Below are 13,573 nucleotides of genomic sequence, written 5' to 3'. Positions count from 1 at the left end.
GAGGGAGGATGCAAGGGTAAGGGAGCAGGAATGTGAGAGTCTCCCTCTCTGTCTCCCTCTCTGTCCTCCCTCTCTGTCTCCCTCTCTGTCTCCCTCTCTGTCTCCCTCTCTGTCTCCCTCTCTGTCTCCCTCTCTGTCTCCCTCTCCGTCTCCCTCTCCGTCTCCCTCTCCGTCTCCGTCTCCCTCTCCGTCTCCCTCTCCGTCTCGTCTCCCTCTCCGTCTCCCTCTCCGTCTCCGTCTCTCTCTCTCTCTCCGTCTCTCCTCTCTCTCCGTCTCTCTCTCTCTCTCCGTCTCTCTCTCTCTCTCCGTCTCTCTCTCTCTCTCCGTCTCTCTCTCTCTCTCCGTCTCTCTCTCTCTCTCCGTCTCTCCTCTCCCCTCGCCGTCTCTCCCCTCGCCGTCTCTCCCCCTCGCCGTCTCTCCCCCTCGCCGTCTCTCCCCCTCGCCGTCTCTCCCCTCGCCCGCCGTCTCTCCCCCTCGCCGTCTCTCCCCCTCGCCGTCTCTCCCCTCGCCGTCTCTCCCCCTCGCCGTCTCTCCCCCTCGCCGTCTCTCCCCCTCGCCGTCTCTCCCCCTCGCCGTCTCTCCCCCTCGCCGTCTCTCCCCCTCGCCGTCTCTCCCCTCGCCGTCTCTCCCCTCGCCGTCTCTCCCCCTCGCCGTCTCTCCCCCTCGCCGTCTCTCTCTCTCTCTCTCGCCGTCTCTCTCTCGCCGTCTCTCTCTCTCTCCGTCTCTCTCTCTCTCTGTCTCTCTCTCTCTGTCTCTCTCTCTCTCTCTCCCCTCTCTCTCCGCTCTGACCCCTGTTTCTCCCGCCCCCGTTAGCAGACAGACCGTCCTCGGCTGCCCCCCTGAGCTGTGTGAAGTTGGAGAGCTGCGAGAGCGTGCAGACAGAGAACAGGCAGCCGAGTCACCCAGCCAGCCCGCAGGGAGCGACCGACCAGGTGAGGAGTGCAGGGGGAGGGGGTGTGGAGACAGAGGAGAAGGTGTGGAGTGAGTCACGACCCTGGTGCCTGCCTTTGTTCCTGCTCGGCGACTCTGCGCTGTCGTGTGTCGTGGAGGCCGCCTTGGAGAACGCTTACCTGAGGATCGGAGGCTGAATGCCCGTGACCGCTGAGGTGTTCCCCCACACGAGGGGGGGAACAGCCTTGCCTGGTGATTGTAACTTGAGTTCGTGTCTCCGTGCCCTGTTTGAGAGCAGATTTCCACTCCGTCTGACGAAGGAGCAGCGCTCCGAAAGCGAATGGTATTTTGCTACCAAATAAACCTGTTGGACTTTAACCTGGTGTTGTTAAACTTCTTACTGTGTTTACCCCACCAGGTGCAGAGCGAGGCTCCGTCTCCCCAGCCGATGGAGAGTGACAGCAGCCGCGGTCCGGGTTCCGTCTGCCATATGTCTGCTCCTCGAGGTCCCCTCGTCCCCTCGGCGGAGTGGACCCTGACATCCAGCGCCGAAGGTAGGGAGTCGAGGGCCAAGAACAAGGCAGGGGGAGGGGGGAGGAATGAACCGTGTCAGAAGAGATAAGATCTAGGAGCAGGAGTGGGCCATCTGGCCCCTCGAGCCTGCCCCGCCATTCAATAAGATCATGGCTGATCTTTCCGTGGACTCAGCTCCACTGACCCGCCCGCTCACCATATCCCTTAATTCCTTCAAAAATCTATCTATCCTTGCCTTAAAAACATTCAATGAGGAAGCCTCAGCTGGGCAGGGAATTCCACAGATTCACAACCCTTTGTGTGAAGAAGTTCCTCCTCAACTCAGTCCTAAATCTGCTCCCCCTTATTTTGAGGCCATGCCCCCTAGTTCTAGTTTCACCGCCAGTGGAAACAGCTTCCCTGCTTCTATCTTATCGATTCCCTTCATAATCTGATATGTTTCTATAAGATCACCCTTCATTCTTCTGAATTCCAATGAGTATAGCCCCAGTCTAGAACATAGAACAGTACAGCACAGAACAGGCCCTTCGGCCCACGATGTTGTGCCGAGCTTTATCTGAAACCAAGATCAAGCTATCCCACTCCCTATCATCCTGGTGTGCTCCATGTGCCCATCCAATAACCGCTTAAATGTTCCTAAAGTGTCTGACTCCACTATCACTGCAGGCAGTCCATTCCACACCCCAACACTCTCTGCGTAAAGAACCTACCTCTGATATCCGTCCTGTATCTCCCACCACGAACCCTATAGTTATGCCCCCTTGTAATAGCTCCATCCACCCGAGGAAATAGGCTTTGAACGTTCACTCTATCTATCCCCTTCATCATTGTATAAACCTCTATTAAGTCTCCCCTCAGCCTCCTCCGCTCCAGAGAGAACAGCCCTAGCTCCCTCAACCTTTCCTCATAAGACCTACCCTCCAAACCAGGCAGCATCCTGGTAAATCTCCTCTGCACTCTTTCCAGCGCTTCCACATCCTTCTTATAGTGAGGTGACCAGAACTGCACGCAATATTCCAAATGTGGTCTCACCAAGGTCCTGTACAGTTGCAGCATAACCCCACGGCTCTTAAACTCCAACCCCCTGTTAATAAAAGCTAACACACTATAGGCCTTCTTCACAGCTCTATCCACTTGAGTGGCAACCTTTAGAGATCTGTGGATATGGACCCCAAGATCTCTCTGTTCCTCCACAGTCTTCAGAACCCTACCTTTGACCCTGTAATCCACATTTAAATTTGTCCTACCAAAATGAATCACCTGACATTTATCAGGGTTAAACTCCATTTGCCATTTTTCAGCCCAGCTTTGCATCCTATCTATGTCTCTTTGCAGCCTACAACAGCCCTCCACCTCATCCACTACTCCACCAATCTTGGTGTCATCAGCAAATTTACTGATCCACCCTTCAGCCCCCTCCTCTAAGTCATTAATAAAAATCACAAAGAGCAGAGGACCAAGCACTGATCCCTGCGGCACACCGCTAGCAACCTGCCTCCAATCCGAAAATTTTCCATCGACCACCACCCTCTGTCTTCGGTCAGACAGCCAGTTACCTATCCAATCGGCCAACTTTCCCTCTATCCCACACCTCCTCACTTTCATCATAAGCCGACCATGGGGGACCTTATCAAATGCCTTACTAAAATCCATGTATATGACATCAACTGCCCTACCTTCATCAACACATAGTTACCTCCTCAAAAAATTCTATCAAATTTGTGAGGCACGACTTGCCCTTCACGAATCCGTGCTGACTATCCCGGATTCATCCGCATCTTTCTAAATGGTCGTAAATCCCATCCCTAAGGACCCTTTCCATCAATTTACCAACCACCGAAGTAAGACTAACCGGTCTATAATTACCAGGGTCATTTCTATTCCCTTTCTGAAACAGAGGAACAACATTCGCCATTCTCCAGTCCTCTGGCACCATCCCCGTGGACAGCGAGGACCCAAAGATCAACGCCAAAGGCTCTGCAATCTCATCCCTTGCCTCCCACAGAATCCTAGGATACATTTCATCAGGCCCAGGGGACTTATCGACCTTCAGTTTATTCAAAACTGCCAAGACATCCTCCCTCATCCTCCCTCATAAGCCAACCCTCTCAACTCCGGGATCAACCGAGTGAATCTCCTCTGCACCCCCTCCAGTGCCAGTATATCCTTTCTCAAGTAAGGAGACCAAAACTGTACACAGTACTCCAGGTGTGGCCTCACCAGCACCTTATACAGCTGCAACATAACCTCGCTGTTTTTAAACTCCATCCCTCTCGCAATGAAGGACAAAATTCCATTTGCCTTCTTAATTACCTGCTGCATCTGCAAACCAACTCCTTGAGATTCCTGCACAAGGACACCCAGGTCCCTCTGCACAGCAGCATGCTGCAATTTTTTACTATTTAAATAATGGTCCATTCTGTGTCTGTCTTTCTCTTTCTCTCTCTGTCCCTCTCTCTCTCTGTCCCTCTCTCTCTCTGTCCCTCTCTCTCTCTGTCTCTCTCTCTCTGTCCCTCTCTCTCTCTGTCCCTCTCTCTCTCTGTCCCTCTCTCTCTCTGTCCCTCTCTCTCTCTGTCCCTCTCTCTCTCTGTCCCTCTCTCTCTCTGTCCCTCTCTCTCTCTGTCCCTCTCTCTCTCTGTCTCTCTCTCTCTCTGTCCCTCTCTCTCTCTGTCCCTCTCTCTCTCTGTCCCTCTCTCTCTCTGTCCCTCTCTCTCTCTGTCCCTCTCTCTCTCTGTCCCTCTCTCTCTCTGTCCCTCTCTCTCTCTGTCTCTCTCTCTCTCTGTCTCTCTCTCTCTCTGTCTCTCTCTCTCTGTCTCTCCCTGCCTGTCTCTCTCTCCCCCTCTGTCTCTCTCTCTCCCCCCTCTGTCTCTCTCTCCCCCCTCTGTCTCTCTCTCCCCCCTCTGTCTCTCTCTCCCCCCTCTGTCTCTCTCTCCCCCCTCTGTCTCTCTCTCCCCCCTCTGTCTCTCTCTCCCCCCTCTGTCTCTCTCTCCCCCCTCTGTCTCTCTCTCCCCCCTCTGTCTCTCTCTCCCCCCTCTGTCTCTCTCTCCCCCCTCTGTCTCTCTCTCCCCCCTCTGTCTCTCTCTCCCCCCTCTGTCTCTCTCTCCCCCCTCTGTCTCTCTCTCCCCCCTCTGTCTCTCTCTCCCCCCTCTGTCTCTCTCTCCCCCCTCTGTCTCTCTCTCCCCCCTCTGTCTCTCTCTCCCCCCTCTGTCTCTCTCTCCCCCCTCTGTCTCTCTCTCCCCCCTCTGTCTCTCTCTCCCCCCTCTGTCTCTCTCTCCCCCCTCTGTCTCTCTCTCCCCCCTCTGTCTCTCTCTCCCCCCTCTGTCTCTCTCTCCCCCCTCTGTCTCTCTCTCCCCCCTCTGTCTCTCTCTCCCCCCTCTGTCTCTCTCTCCCCCCTCTGTCTCTCTCTCCCCCCTCTGTCTCTCTCTCCCCCCTCTGTCTCTCTCTCCCCCCTCTGTCTCTCTCTCCCCCCTCTGTCTCTCTCTCTCCCCCCTCTGTCTCTCTCTCTCCCCCCTCTGTCTCTCTCTCTCCCCCCTCTGTCTCTCTCTCCCCCCTCTGTCTCTCTCTCCCCCCTCTGTCTCTCTCTCCCCCCTCTGTCTCTCTCTCCCCCCTCTGTCTCTCTCTCCCCCCTCTGTCTCTCTCTCCCCCCTCTGTCTCTCTCTCCCCCCTCTGTCTCTCTCTCCCCCCTCTGTCTCTCTCTCCCCCCTCTGTCTCTCTCTCCCCCCTCTGTCTCTCTCTCCCCCCTCTGTCTCTCTCTCCCCCCTCTGTCTCTCTCTCCCCCCTCTGTCTCTCTCTCCCCCCTCCGTCTCTCTCTCCCCCCTCCGTCTCTCTCTCTCCCCCCTCCGTCTCTCTCTCTCCCCCCTCTGTCTCTCTCTCTCCCCCCTCTGTCTCTCTCTCCCCCCTCCGTCTCTCTCTCCCCCCTCCGTCTCTCTCTCTCCCCCCTCCGTCTCTCTCTCTCCCCCCTCTGTCTCCCCCCTCTCTCTCTGACTCTGTTCACAGAGAAGTTCCCGTCGACCGTTCCCCTCAGTTCGGTGAAGATGGAGGGAAGCGAGAGTGTCGGCATGGAGACGTCCCGGCCCAGCTCCCCGCTCAGCAGTCAAGTGGGAGCCACGGAGGAGGTGAGGAGGGATTGGGGGTGCGGGAGGGGCTGGGGGAGGTGGAGACAGGTACAGGAAGGGGGGCATGAAGAGGTGGAGGAGAGGGAATGGGACCTCGGAGAAAGAAGAACGATCCCGTTCCCCATTTCCCCAGCAGGGATAGAGTGACATTCCCCATTTCCCAGCAGAGACAGAGCAACATTCCCCGTTTCCCAGCAGAGACAGAGCGACATTCCCCGTTTCCCAGCGGAGACAGAGCGACATTCTCTGTTTCCCCAGCAGAGACGGAGCGACATTCCCCGTTTCCCCAGCAGAGACGGAGCAACATTCCCCGTTTCCCCAGCAGAAACACAATGACATTCTCATTCCTCATTCCCCAGCCCCCAGCAGAGACAGGGTGACATTCCCCATTTCCCCACAGAGATAGGGCGACATTCCCCGTTCCCCAGCAGAGACAGAGCGACATTCCCCGTTTCCCCAGCAGAGACACAGTGACGTTCCCATTCCTCATTCCCCAGCCCCCAGCAGAGACAGGGTGACATTCCCCATTTCCCCACAGAGACAGGGTGACATTCCCCATTTCCCAGCAGAGACAGGGCAACAGTCCCCATTTCCCAGCAGAGACAGAGCGACATTTCCCGTTTCCCCAGCAGAGACACAGTGATGTTCCCATTCCCCAGCAGAGACAGATCGACATTCCCTGTTTCCCAGCAGAGACAGAGCGACATTCCCCGTTTCCCCTGCAGACACACAGTGCCATTTCCATTCCCCAGCAGAGACAGAGCGACATTCCCCATTTCCCCAGCAGAGAGACAGTGACGTTCCCATTCCCCATTTCCCAGCAGAGACAGAGCGACATTCCCCGTTTCCCAGCAGAGACAGAGCGACATTCTCTGTTTCCCCAGCAGAGACAGAGCGACATTCTCTGTTTCCCCAGCAGAGACAGAGCGACATTCCCCGTTTCCCCAGCAGACACACAGTGACGTTCCCATTCCCCGTTTTCCCGCCAGGTCCGGAGTGACGGAGCGGCTCCCGGTTCCCAGCCAGCGGAGAGCGACTGCAGCTGCGATCCCAGTTCCGGCTCCGAAGGGTCGGCTCACGAGGAGGTTTCTGGGGAAAACACCTCACTGGAGTGGGGCCAGGAACGGAGCCCCGAAGGTAGGCCCCTCGCCTCAGCCTGACTGAGGGCCAGATGTAACCACTGGGACTTGATGGATTGAGTTATAAGGAGAGGTTGGATAGACTGGGACTTTTTTCTCTGGAGCGTCAGAGGCTGAGGGGTGACCTTATAGAGATCTATAAAATAATGAGGGGCACAGATCAGCTAGATAGTCAATATCTTTTCCCAAAGGTCGGGGAGTCTAAAACTAGAGGGCACAGGTTTAAGGTGAGAGGGGAGAGATACAAAAGGGTCCAGAGGGGCAATTGTTTCACACAGAGGGTGGTGAGTGTCTGGAACAAGCTGCCAGAGGCAGTAGTAGACGCGGGTACAATTTTATATTTTAAGAAGCATTTAGATAGTTACATGGGTACGATGGGTATAGAGGGATAGAGTGATAGAGGTTTACAGCACGGAAACAGGCCCTTCGGCCCAACTTGTCCATGCCGCCCCTTTTTTCTAAACCCCTAAGCTAGTCCCAATTGCCCGCGTTTGGCCCATATCCCTCTATACCCATCTTACCCATGTAACTGTCTAAACGCTTTTTAAAAGACAACATTGTACCCGCCTCTACTACTGCCTCTGGCAGCTTGTTCCAGACACTCACCACCCTCTGTGTGAAAACATTGCCCCTCTGGACCCTTTTGTATCTCTCCCCTCTCACCTTAAACCTGTGCCCTCTAGTTTTAGACTCCCCTACCTTTGGGAAAAGATATTGACTATCTAGCTGATCTGTGCCCCTCATTATTTTCTAGACCTCTATAAGGTCACCCCTCAGCCTCCTACGCTCCAGAGAAAAAAGTCCCAGTCTATCCAGCCTCTCCTTATAATCCAACAATCCAGTCCTGGTAGCATCCTAGTAAAGGATGGACAGAGTGGTGAAGAAGGCATTCGGCATGCTTGATTTCATCGGTCAGAACATTGAATACAGGAGTTGGGACGTCTTGTTGAAGTTGTACAAGACATTGGTAAGGCCACACTTGGAATACTGTGTACAGTTCTGGTCACCCTATTATAGAAAGGATATTATTAAACTAGAAAGAGTGCAGAAAAGATTGACTAGGATGCTACCGGGACTTGATGGTTTGAGTTATAAGGAGAGGCTGGATAGACTGGGACTTTTTTCTCTGGAGCGTAGGAGGCTGAGGGGTGATCTTATAGAGGTCTATAAAATAATGAGGGGCACAGATCAGCGAGATAGTCAATATCTTTTCCCAAAGGTAGGGGAGTCTAAAACTAGAGGGCATAGGTTTAAGGTGAGAGGTGAGAGATACAAAAGGGTCCAGAGGGGCAATTGTTTCACACAGAGGGTGGTGAGTGTCTGGAACGAGCTGCCAGAGGTAGTAGTAGAGGCGGGTACAATTTTGTCTTTTAAAAAGCATTTAGACAGTTACATGGGTACGATGGGTATAGAGGGATATGGGCCAAACGCGGGCAGTTGGGATTAGCTTAGGGGATTTGAAAAGAGAGGGTGGCATGGACAAGTTGGGCCGAAGGGCCTGTTTCCGTGCTGTAAACCCCTATCACTCTGTGGCCTCTTGCGCTCTTTCTAGTTTAATAATATCCTTTCTCAATGGGGGAGACCGGAACTGCGCACAGACGGAGCGCCAAAGGGAGCGCCGCTCGTATCGGTGTGCTGGTTTTGGGGGGAGGAGTTGTTGGGGCTTTTGGGTAGCCAGTTCCTCGGTGTAATTCTCCCTCTCTCTTCCCTTTCTCCCCCCCCCCCCCCCGCCCAGTCGTGAACAACTACACATTCAACCTCAACGAGCCAGTGAGCCTCGCAGAGAAAGGTAACAACACATTCTGACCTCAGTCTTTTTTCCTCACTCACTGTGAAAGATTTGTTCTTTATTCATTCCGTGGGACATGGGGTCGGCGCTGGCTGGGTCCAGCATTTATTGCCCAGCCCAAGTTGCCCCTTGGAGGGCAGTGGAGAGTCACCCACATCGCTGTGTGTTGCTCTGGAGTCACATGTATTTGATTTGATTTATTGTTGTCACCTGTATTAACATACAGTGAAAAGTATTGTTTCTTGCGCGCTATACAGACAAAGCATACCGTTCATAGAGAAGGAAAGGAGAGGGTGCAGAATGTAGTGTTACAGTCATAGCTAGGGTGGAGAGAAAGATCAACTCAATGCGAGGTAGGTCCATTCAAAAGTCTGACAGCAGCAGGGAAGAAGCTGTTCTTGAGTCGGTCGGTACGTGACCTCAGACTTTTGTATCTTTTTCCCGAGGGAAGAAGGTGGAAGAGAGAATGTCCGGGGTGCGTGGGGGGGTCCTTAATTATGCTGGCTGCTTTTCCCCGAGGCAGCGGGAAGTGTAGACAGAGTCAATGGATGGGAGGCTGGTTTGCGTGATGGATTGGGCTACATTCACGACCCTTTGTAGTTCCTTGCGGTCTTGGGCAGAGCAGGAGCCCCAGACCAAGCTGTGATACAACCAGAAAGAATGCTTTCTATGGGGCATCTGTAAAAGTTGGTGAGAGTCGTAGCTGACATGACAAATTTCCTTAGTCTTCTGAAATAGTAGAGGCGTTGGTGGGGCTTTCTTAACTATAGTGTCGGCATGGGGGGAACCAGGACAGGTTGTTGGTGATCTGGACACCTCAAAACTTGAAGCTCTCGACCCTTTCTACTTTCTTAACTGTAGTGTCTCTTTTTTTCCTCTCTTCCAGTTTCCAACACCTGCACCATCAACATCAACGACTCAACATCACTGAACATGCCAGGGACAGGTAACAAATTTTCTGAGGCCTGAGTTTTTTTACAGCAAGCTACGTAACTCTGTGCTGAGTAAGTGTGCAGGTTCAGCAGGCAGTAAAGAAGGCAAATGGTCTGTTGGTCTTCATAGCGAGAGGATTTGAGTATCGGGATAGGGATGTTTTGCTGCAATTGTACAGGGCGTTGGTGAGGCCACACCTGGAGTATTGTGTGCAGTTTTGGTCTCCTTATCTGAGGAAGGATGTCCGTTCTATAGAGGGAGCGCAGCGAAGGTTTACCAGGCTGATTCCTGGGATGGCAGGTCTGTCATATGAGGAGAGACTAAGTTGGTTGGGATTATATTCACTGGAGTTTAGAAGAGTGAGAGGGGATCTCATAGAAACTTATAAAATTCTAAAAGGATTAGACAGGGTAGATTCAGAAAGAATGTTCCCAATGGTGGGGGGAGTGCAGAACTAGGGGTCATAGTTTGAGGATAAGGGGGAAACCTTTTAGGACTGAGGTGGGGAGAAATTTCTTCACCCAGAGGGCGGTGAATGTGTGGAATTCACTCCCACAGAAAGTAGTTGAGGCCAAAACGTTGTGTGATTTCAAGAAGAAATTAGATTTCGCTCCCTCGACACTGTCAGCGTGGGTTTCCTCCCACAGTCCAAAGATGTGCAGGTTCGGTGGATTGGCCATGCTAAATTGTCCCTTAGTGTCCAAAGATGTGCAGGTTAGGGGGATTGGCCGTGCTAAATTGTCCCTTAGTGTCCAAAGATGTGCAGGTTAGGGGGATTGGCCATGCTAAATTGTCCCTTAGTGTCCAAAGATGTGCAGGTTAGGTGGATTGGCCATGCTAAATTGTCCCTTAGTGTCCAAAGATGTGCAGGTTAGGGTGGATTGGCCATGCTAAATTGTCCCTTAGTGTGCAAAGTTGTGTAGGTTAGGGTGGATTGGCCATGCTAAATTGTCCCTTAGTGTCCAAAGATGTGCAGGTTAGGGTGGATTGGCCATGCTAAATTGCCCCTTAGTGTCCAAAGATGTGTAGGTTAGGGTGGATTGGCCATGCTAAATTGTCCCTTAGTGTCCAAAGATGTGCAGGTTAGGGTGGATTGGCCATGCTAAATTGTCCCTTAGTGTCCAAAGATGTGCAGGTTAGGTGGATTGGCCATGCTAAATTGTCCCTTAGTGTCCAAAGATGTGCAGGTTAGGGTGGATTGGCCGTGCTAAATTGCCCCTTAGTGTCCAAAGATGTGCAGGTTAGGGTGGATTGGCCGTGCTAAATTGTCCCTTAGTGTCCAAAGATGTGCAGGTTAGGGGGATTGGCCGTGCTAAATTGTCCCTTAGTGTCCAAAGATGTGCAGGTTAGGGTGGATTGGCCGTGCTAAATTGTCCCTTAGTGTCCAAAGATGTGCAGGTTAGGGTGGATTGGCCGTGCTGAATGGATATGAGCTACGGTTCTGAATCTGAAGGGGCCTCCCCCTATTACTTTGGGAGCTGTTTTGGGCCGGAGGCTGGGAGGAGTGGGCTGGGATGAAAGGCTGTGTGTGTGTGTGTGTGTGTGTGTGTGTGTGTGTGTGTGTGTGTGTGTGTGTGTGTGTGTGTGTGTGCGTGCGTGCGTGCGCGTGTGTGTGTGTGTGTGTAGTGTGTGTGTGCACGCGTGTGCGCTCGCGCCTCGGTCTAATATCTCTCCCTTTCTCTTTATCTCCTGCCCCACAGTCGTGAACCATTACACCATCAACATTGGCAGTCCATCACCTTCATCGAGCTTACCAAGAAGAGGTAACACATTCTCAGAACTTTGAAGTGTTTTTTTCTCTGCACATTTACCCCCCCCGATCTGATCGGAGAAACAGAATAAGGGAGCAGGAAAAGGCACATTCATAGAATCCCTACAGTGCAGAAGGAGGCCATTCGGCCCTTTGAATCTGCACCGACCACAATCCCACCCAAGCCCTATCCCCATAACCCCATGTGTTAACCCTGCTAATCCCCCTGACACTAAGGGACAATTTAGCACGGCCAATCCACCCTAACCTGCACATCTTTGGACACTAAGGGACAATTTAGCACGGCCAATCCACCCTAACCTACACATCTTTGGACACTAAGGGACAATTTAGCATGGCCAATCCACCCTAACCTGCACATCTTTGGACACTAAGGGACAATTTAGCATGGCCAATCCACCTAACCTGCACACCTTTGGACACTGAGGGACAATTTAGCACGGCCAATCCATCCTAACCTGCACATCTTTGGACACTAAGGGACAATTTAGCACGGCCAATCCACCCTAACCTGCACATCTTTGGACACTAAGGGACAATTTAGCATGGCCAATCCACCTAATCTACACATCTTTGGACACTAAGGGACAATTTAGCATGGCCAATCCACCCAACCTGCACATCTTTGGACACTAAGGGACAATTTAGCATGGCCAATCCACCCTAACCTGCACATCTTTGTACACTAAGGGACAATTTAGCATGGCCAATCCACCTAACCCGCACACCTTTGGACACTAAGGGACAATTTGGCACGGCCAATCCACCCTAACCCGCACATTTTGGATACTCAGGGGCAATTTAGCATGGCCAATCCACCCTAACCTGCACATCTTTGGACTGTGGGAGGAAACCGGAGCACCCGCAGGAAACCCATGCAGACACGTGGAGAACATGCAGACTCCACACAGACAGTGACCCGAGGCTGGAATTGAACCCGGGTCCCTGGCGCTGTGAGGCAGCAGTGCTAACCCACTGTGCCGCCCTCCAACCTGCTCCATCAATCATTTAGATCATGGCCAGGGGGGTGGGAGGGGGGTTGTGGGGGAGCTCGCACGCAGTTTCGAAAGTGCTACGTCGCGAATGGCCTGTGGTTCGCACTGCTGCCTCACAGCGTCAGGGACCCGGGTTCGATTCCCGGCTTGGGTCACTGTCTGTGCGGAGTCTGCACATTCTCCCCGTGTCTGCGTGGGTTTCCTCCGGGTGCTCCGGTTTCCTCCCACAGTCTGAAAGATGTGCTGGTTAGGGTGCGTTGGCCGTGCTAAATTCTCCCTCAGTGTAACCCGAACAGGCGCCGGAGTGTGGTGACTCAGGGATTCTCACAGTAACTTCATTGCAGTGTTAATGTGACACTGATTAATAAACTTTAACTGACGGACAGCACTGCTGTGGTGGGATAATACTGGCCTCCCTTGGCCCTGGGAGTAGTCCAGAAACCTGGGTGCCAGGTCTCATTGCGATTGCGTGGGCCTCAATAGGGTTGGACCTCAACTTAAGTCGAGGCCTGGCGACCCCAGTGGGCTTCCCGAGGGACCTGGTCAGCGTCCCACAAACCCCGCGAGGGAGCACAGGCCCCACGAGGGAGGCACGGGCCCTGCGAGGGAGGTGTAGGCCCCGCGGGGGAGGCGCGGGCCCCGCGAGGGAGCACAGGCCCCACGAGGGAGCACAGGCCCCACGAGGGAGGCACGGGCCCCGCGAGGGAGCACAGGCCCCACGAGGGAGGCACGGGCCCTGCGAGGGAGGTGTAGGCCCCGCGGGGGAGGCACGGGCCCCGCGAGGGAGCACAGGCCCCACGAGGGAGGCACGGGCCCTGCGAGGGAGGTGTGGGCCCCGTGAGGGAGGCACGGGCCCTGCGAGGGAGCACAGGCCCCACGAGGGAGGCACGGGCCCCGTGAGGGAGGTGTAGGCCCCGCGGGGGAGGCGCGGGCCCCGCGAGGGAGCTCAGGCCCCACGAGGGAGGCACGGGCCCCGTGAGGGAGGTGTAGGCCCCGCGGGGGAGGCGCGGGCCCCGCGAGGGAGCTCAGGCCCCACGAGGGAGGCACGGGCCCCGTGAGGGAGGCGCGGGCCCCGCGAGGGAGCACAGGCCCCACGAGGGAGGCACGGGCCCCGTGAGGGAGCACAGGCCCCACGAGGGAGGTGTGGGCCCCGTGAGGGAGGCGGGGTCCCTCGCGAGGGAGGTGCAGGCCCCTGAGCGAGGCGGAGGCCCCGTGCGGGAGGTGTGGGCCCCGTGAGGGAGGCGGGGGCCCTCGTGAGGGAGCACAGGCCCCACGAGGGAGGCACGGGCCCCGCGGGGGAGGCGCGGGCCCCTGAGCGAGGCGCAGGCCCCGTGCGGGAGGTGTGGGCCCCGTGAGGGAGGCGGGGGCCCTCGCGAGGGAGGCGTGGGCCCCGCGCGGGAGCACAA

General features: G+C 54.7%; 1 protein-coding gene across 1 annotated transcript in view; it reads left to right on the top strand.

The window, feature by feature from the left end:
- Window positions 1-813: 813 nt before the first annotated feature.
- Window positions 814-13,573, top strand: part of LOC144490334 (uncharacterized) — a gene marked incomplete at both ends in the record, with an annotated part of 29,236 nt that continues 16,476 nt past the window's right edge. Inside the window, 7 exons of the mRNA XM_078208105.1 lie at window positions 814-932; window positions 1,310-1,445; window positions 5,422-5,540; window positions 6,530-6,677; window positions 8,415-8,468; window positions 9,355-9,414; window positions 11,102-11,164. Coding sequence (XP_078064231.1) covers window positions 814-932; window positions 1,310-1,445; window positions 5,422-5,540; window positions 6,530-6,677; window positions 8,415-8,468; window positions 9,355-9,414; window positions 11,102-11,164 — 699 coding nt within the window. The remainder of the gene's footprint in view (window positions 933-1,309; window positions 1,446-5,421; window positions 5,541-6,529; window positions 6,678-8,414; window positions 8,469-9,354; window positions 9,415-11,101; window positions 11,165-13,573) is intronic.

This window comes from Mustelus asterias, unplaced genomic scaffold (genome assembly GCF_964213995.1).
Source record: "Mustelus asterias unplaced genomic scaffold, sMusAst1.hap1.1 HAP1_SCAFFOLD_3179, whole genome shotgun sequence".
Classification (NCBI taxonomy): Eukaryota; Metazoa; Chordata; class Chondrichthyes; order Carcharhiniformes; family Triakidae; genus Mustelus; species Mustelus asterias.
The sequence above is the reverse complement of the archived record's forward strand: the minus strand, read 5'-3'. Positions and strand labels throughout refer to the sequence as shown.